This window comes from Mya arenaria, chromosome 3, assembly GCF_026914265.1.
Source record: "Mya arenaria isolate MELC-2E11 chromosome 3, ASM2691426v1".
Taxonomy (NCBI): Eukaryota; Metazoa; Mollusca; class Bivalvia; order Myida; family Myidae; genus Mya; species Mya arenaria.
This window is the reverse complement of record NC_069124.1, coordinates 79,294,341-79,301,541: the sequence shown is the minus strand read 5'-3', so window position 1 is coordinate 79,301,541 and position 7,201 is coordinate 79,294,341. Positions and strand designations below refer to the sequence as shown.

Below are 7,201 nucleotides of genomic sequence, written 5' to 3'. Positions count from 1 at the left end.
ACCAGTACATGGTCAATTTACAACCTGGTCAAGCCATTATCGTACACACGCACAGACACACGGACGCACTAACAAACACTCAACTGACCGACTAAGTCGGGCTCAAACCTAGCGGGCTCGACAAAAAATAGCACGTAAGGAAGCGCACTAAACATCCTTTGAGCAATTAACGTTTGATATGTTTAACATTCAAGCACATTTACTTTAACGGTATAATTATTGTAATTGTAATTATGAAAGCAGGGTATTAATATCACTACCACGTGCAGTAACATGAGGTCGGATGAACTCAGCTGATGAAATTTATTCCATGTCATGGTTGTACTTATTAGCGACACATTATATGATACCAAGTTTCAAAGGGGAACCGGAGAGACTTGGAAAGTGCATACATATTCTAATGTGAAAGAAACTTGCGATTTAATAAACACTTGAAGAGTTGGCCATGGACGTCGACTCGATCATTGAGGGTCTGGGTGGGTGCGGCCGCTTCCAGAAGGCAGTGGGCTTGGCCAGTCACGCTATCAAGGTGCCCATCGTGTTCACAATGTACATGACATTCTTTTCCGTTGCCGTTCCCACGTGGCACTGTGCTGATAATGACGGTGGATATGTTGGCGTCAACGCAAATGGAGTTTCGAAAGACGTTGATGTGACCGTAATTTCAAATTGGAATTCGTCTTTAGATTACCCTAAAACGTTTGTTAATTCGTCATGGAATGATTCTTCAAGTTACAACCCATTTAAATCATGCACAAACCACCTGAACCAGCAGTGTAGCGAATTTGTGTTTGACGACAATTTCCAAACAATAGTTTCTGAGGTAAGTAAAGCAGTTATGTAATTAGAGAGGTTGCGTAATACTACATATAATTTGACGTGCACGTGTAGCTACGCGCACATATGGTTAGGCCCGCTGATACTCGTATTATTCATTTTCCTCATACTATTGTAAGTGTATGATGTAGACAATGCCTGAATGATTGAAGCAAACAGCAGTCCATACGTTACGAGGAGTCGTAAACCATGTTAAAAGGATAAGGGGACACCCGGGTTCCTCTCGATCTGCAGTCGAATGATCTACCACTGAGCTATATCCCCATATCGACTTTAACTATTTTTGCGTTATTTTTTGTGATCGTATTGATGCAATATGTCACAATATCCTATGTTACATTGAACGCCTTTTTTTAATACAGACAGAACTATTTATTACTTAGCTCGACTGCAGATCGAGAGCACCAGGGTTCGATTCTGCCCGCGTGTCTCCTTTAGTATATATTATATCATTATAATAGATGATAAGCATATAATAGAAAACTCAAAGAAAGGTTACAAAAAATGTTATTTGTATATTCGGACAACGTTTTGACTGGTCAAACACAAAAAGTATGCGTATAATGCACCTTTTGCACCAGCGGGGAAGGGGACTTCAAACAACGGGTGATTCGCGACCACCGGGAAATGATCTTGTTCTAATCAGTTTAGTTTAAGTATGTTTGATGCGTAGAACACCTCCGATCGCGGGGATTTTGACTAATTTCAGTTTTGCTCCAGGGCAGGAGTTTAAATTTATACTGATTTATATTAGCTCGATAGTGACGAAAGCTGACAGTTTAAATAATCACACAGTCCGTTTCCTCATGTCTATTTGAGAGGTTGTGAGAAAGTACCCCTGGTGGAGATCGAACTCTTGGTATAGAGAGACGGACACCCAAACCACTAAAAATTAAACAATTATTCGCCGTGTTTGTCTCTACCCCCTTGGTACACTACACCAACACGTGCACGTTATAATTCGCAACTTAGTTTACTAGATCGATTTAAAAAAGTTGCCATATCGTCATCTGTATGTAATAACATGCTTTTGTGAGAACCTATAGATTTGTAGTCGACTGCTCTACCCGATGCTTCCCGTACAAAGTAGAAGTTGCCGTTAGCCTTAAAAGTCGTTTGCGATAAATCTTTGTAGGCTGACCGCCTGTCGCACCATCTTTTCCCAGTTATTTGTCGATGGCATTACCAAAATGACGTAGATCACAAATTAAACAAAATTATGTCCTTTAGACCTACTTAACGTTTTAACTTGTACAACGCATGCTGCACGTAAAGGTCGTATAATGTAGCTAAATAAACACGTTCACGTACCAGCAGCGTTTCGCAACCTCTCTATTTTCTCTACTTGCTTGCATTATGTACCCAATTTAAGTCGTTCATTTTAAGCCGTTTCATGGTCAAGTTGGGTACGAATTGCGGGCTTTCACGTACACGCGATGATTAATCGTTATGGTGCTTTCGTGCTAACGCGTTTTTTTCATATTCTAGTTGGGTATGGTGTGCGGGCTGTCGTGCACAAAGGGTGCTTTTTATGCTAGTCATACTCTGGTGGTTGGGGTGGGGGGGGGCGGTGTGCGGGCTGTTGCAAACACATGACGTTTCATATTCTAGTCGAGTATGTTGTGCGGGCTGTCCTGCACAAACGACGTTTTATATATTCCAGTGGGATATGGTATGCGGGCTGTCCTGGGTGCCATCCACCATCGCCTCCGTCCAGATGGCCGGTCTTTTCTTCGGAAACTTGCTGAGCGGTCAGCTGGCGGACGTGCTCGGCCGAAAGCCACCTCTGTTTGGTTCCCTTCTCTTGCTCATCGTCGCCAATCTCCTCGCCTACTTTTCTTCAACCTGGCTTGTGTTCGGGGTCGCTAGGGCGCTCTGTGGTAAGATGGGGATGAAAATGTTACATGCACCAGTCTTTGTCCATTGTAAAGTCAATGTATACTAATTATCATAAAACGGTGCGAATCATCGTTTTCACAATTACATCATTTTTAGAAAATAAAATGTCGTCCTTTTTATAGGAGTGGCTATGGGGGCGTTTTTGACTGTTCAATACGGTATAACGTCAGAGGTGACGCCTTCGAACTGGCGCGCCTGTGTAATCGCCGTTCCTTCTTGGGCCACGGGTGCCTGTGTGTTCAGCTTCGTGTCATACCTTATGCCCTACTGGCGGAAACTGCACCTTCTCACCGCTCTTATCACCGTCCCCTGTCTTGCTGCATGGTGGTAAGAGGTTTTCAGCTGCATTTATCTATTGGCTCTTTATTAAAATATTACGTACGTATTAATTTCATCGAGAAGACAAAGGGCTATGTTAGAAAATTATTGGTAATGATAATTAGTAATTATTAATTACACACATGTAGGTTAATACCCGAGAGTTTTCGATGGTACCTGTCCCACAACCGTTCCCAGGACGCGCGAGGAGTCATGAAATATATCAGCCGCTTGAACCGGACGGAGTTAACGGACGAGAGCCTGCACGAAATGTTGCGCGTTGAAAAGGGCGAGCTCGCCACAGGGGACAAACGGAAGTACTCTTTTATCCATCTCTTCAAGACAAGACGGCTGGTTAAGATCACACTGCTGTCTGCGATTAACTGGTTGAGTATACTTATTACAAATTACTTATTTACAATGTTAATGATTTGAATAGGAATACTGTTTTCTGATTCCATATTCTATTCTTGTCCTATTTCCAGGTTCGCACTAGGTCTGCTTTCGTACGGGATCCGATTCGGAATCCAGGCGCTTTCAGGGAACTTCTTCCTAAATCTCTTCCTGTTCAACGTCATCGGCATTCCCGTCGCCTTCATTGCCATCGTACTCACAAATGTGTTCGTATAGCATACCGTTTTCCTGGCATCGTTTTTGTCGTATAAAGATAAACAGACTACAATAAAGGCAGTTGTATTGGTCACCGTGTTATCGAATGTTTCATTCGGTAAAGTCAATATATATGTGTTGTAACGGCACAACTGCCGAAGTAAGAACAAAGTTGTTTCTCTTGAAAAATGGATATTCAGTTATAAAATGACAATTTTGTGTGTTTTCGTGTTTTGTAGCATTGGTCGGCGTCCAACTGTGATTCTCACGTATGTCATGGCAACCTTGGGATGTGTGGTCGTTGGGATCGTGCAATATATTGGTAATCTTCATCTTTTTACTACAAATTTCAAATAAGAAAACGGGAAATGAGGTTTGATACTTAATCCTTTTTTTTCAAAAACCGAACTCAGTTAAAACATAATTATGTGTTCACCTCTCAGACACCCCGCTTCGGGCACCTCTGACCAACGGATTTGCGTTATTTGCGAGCGTTGGCATTGAGCTTGCATGGGGCCCCGTCCAGGTCATGACCCAAGAGCTCTACCCCACCGTTATCAGGAACATTGGATATGGTTTCCAGAATACGTTCTCAAGGGTCGGAGCCATCATAGGACCACAGTTGGCTTTTCTTGTAAGTATCAATACAACTGTATTGTTCTGAGAAATACGGATTAACCGGATATGTTGTTATACTGACTAGCTATTGCTTTATGTCACACTGGTATAATGAAACGATAACACATTCTTCTTTGTTGCTTAAACTATATTAAATAATAAGTATACACCTCTTTTAGTAATACATTAGATTCAACGTAAACTATGATTATTTTTATTGCACCCAGTACTTTTCATGTGTTCATTGAGAATGGCAAGGCATTTTGGCTGCTTTTATATTACATATATGTGGCAACTTGGGCGGATCATGTTATCTAATCAGTGTCATAATGCATTTTCTATTTAGGACACTCGCGTTCCGGGTGTTATGTACTTCGTGTGCGGCGCGGTTGGCGGATGTTGCATCCTGGGGACGCTGGCGCTCTCGGAGACACGCGGTGCCCAGCTGCAGGACCGCATCGACATCAATATCGTTGCACCGGCCGCCAAAATGAACATAAAAAAAGGCAAAACACAACATTGACAAATATAGATGTTTACAGATAGATTTCTGAAGTGTGTTTATCTATCTATATATACACCATTCACCATTTTGTTAAACAACTCTTATTAAGAACTTTGTGTGTAGCTGAAATAATAAAACGTTAAGTAAGTGAGGATATCATTATCATCATAAGAGGATAGGGTATTTCCGAATTAAACAAGTTATCATGAAAGTAATTTAATATCAAACACGTGCCTAGAATTTCAACGCGTGTGTTTCTAACAAACTACTGACGTCATTCGTTGTGGATTTCCTGCACACTGATGCCCTATTTGGTGAAAAAAAAAGTTTCTGGATAATTCGGCACACAATTCATTCGGCACACGTATATGTTCGGCACTAAGTTAATACGGTACCGTCAGTTCGGCACCATCAGATTGGAAATATAACCCGGCACTGGATCATTTTTCTGCTCACGTATAGTCTTACTATAGAAGCATTTAGGGTTTCTTTTATTTGACTTTGCTTGTGCTCAATGGGGCGGAAATATGGAAATCGAATGAACCGGTTTATTTTTCTAATAATAGGTATTCTGTGTGAAAATCAATAATTATTGTATGATTAAAGATTACTATTATCAAATCGAGGATTATTCTGGTTACATAATGCCAATTGTAAAAAGGGCAGGTAACGAGAATAATTATTATGGAAAAAAAACGTCAAAATTCAAAGATTTATATTAAAAGGCCATATATAACAACGTATTAACATCACGCAAAATGGGCATATAATAACTAATAATTGGCCATCATGGGCTTTGAGCCTATAGTTTAAAAATGTCTAATTATTTTCAGAATTGACCGTACCGTAATTGTATGGGTATTGTACACATGTATGTAATTAAAACCCCAGTCTTCCTATGACGCCATCACCATGTCCAAACTGTAATGTATGTAATGTATGTGACGTCCTTGCTTATTATTGTCATCGTGTGCAAACCATTTTTACTAGGAATTTTAACGACAATCTGGATCTTGACTTCACCATCCCAAATTTTATCTTAGTGTATGACAACGTGTAATTGCTATCAAGTATCAGTATACAGGTCACAGACTACTGGAGAAATTCCATATATTTTCTATGTATAGACAATAGTCCAATTTGCACGCGAAGTAACACAGACTTCTAGTGCTGAACGGCCAACAACGCCATATTTGGGGACAAGGTTTCACATGTGTACTAAACATTTAACAACGCAAGGAAAAGTTTCTTATAAGAAAAATAAAAATAGTTGAACGTGACCACTGCGTTATCGATAAAAAGACCAAATCAGATGGAGGCGTACAGACAATGCGATGAAAATGTACATTTGAAATCACAAACCATTCAGCATTGGACTTTCAGATACGAATGTCGTCCAGGCACGATATTGGACATTTTAAAATGAAAGTCGCACTGGTTATATATTGGAAATTGGACATTGAAAAAAAGAAAGTCGTGCTGGCACAACATTGAACAATTGATATTCAAAAATGAATGTCGAGCCAGCAGGACATTCGACATTCAAAAATGAAAATACTGCTGGCACAACATTGGAATTTGGACATCATTCGAAACGAAATTGAATGTCGGGCCAGCACGACCTTGGACAATTATCGATAAATCCTCAACTTACAAGAACGATTGGAGCGCTTAGCTTCTCTTACTCTAAGTTCAACCATAACCATACGTTTTTGCTATATAAGAACAACAGAGCAAATAACTTGTCAAAAGTTTATTTTGTTTTATTTACATTTAAAGTTTGGATTTAATGGCGAGGCTCCATGTTATTTACACAAGCACGAATTCACAAGCATGAACAGCGAACGAAGCAATCTGGTCACCTGCCAACTTGGCGTATTACTGGCGACCGCCCCAAAGGGCAAAGCAGCAGTTTTGAATAGCCCCCACTGGGCTTTACGAGTTTGATTATGAAATAAACTTAAGTATTTGAACGTGAATTCCGTCAAGGTGTACTATGGCCGGAACTCACAAATTAGCATTTTAACTTTAAGTATACTGTCTGTATTTATATAATTCCAATAGCTTAATAAATATCATAATTTAAGTGCTGCCGAACGCTAATCACAACTCATAAAGCATTATATACATGACAAACACAAAATATCACGATTTTAATAGGAGCCACGCCGCTGGTAAATTCACGAGTTGTCCATCCGATGAGAGTTTAGGTCCCACGCGTGAAGAATATGCACCCGTGTTTGCGTAGTGGTCAGCGACTTTTCAAATTCGTCGTGGTGGCTTTATACGACCATGGATGTTTCTGCTATGCTGAAAACAGATATGCAAAACGGGCGCAGACAAATGCAACACATGCCGCTATTTATGAACATAACTTTAAACTAATCAAGAGCTAAGAAGCAAAAGGCACGGCAA

At 40.3% G+C, this 7,201-nt stretch overlaps 1 protein-coding gene across 1 annotated transcript; it reads left to right on the top strand.

Moving 5' to 3' along the window:
- Positions 1 to 382: 382 nt before the first annotated feature.
- LOC128225730 (organic cation transporter-like protein) lies at positions 383 to 4,896 on the top strand. Its single transcript, XM_052935638.1, has 8 exons — positions 383 to 823; positions 2,501 to 2,717; positions 2,859 to 3,063; positions 3,204 to 3,440; positions 3,540 to 3,674; positions 3,903 to 3,985; positions 4,107 to 4,297; positions 4,628 to 4,896. The coding sequence occupies exons 1-8, from the start codon at positions 446 to 448 to the stop codon at positions 4,802 to 4,804; spliced, it is 1,623 nt and encodes a 540-aa protein (XP_052791598.1). The 5' UTR covers positions 383 to 445; the 3' UTR covers positions 4,805 to 4,896.
- The last annotated feature ends 2,305 nt before the right edge of the window (positions 4,897 to 7,201 follow it).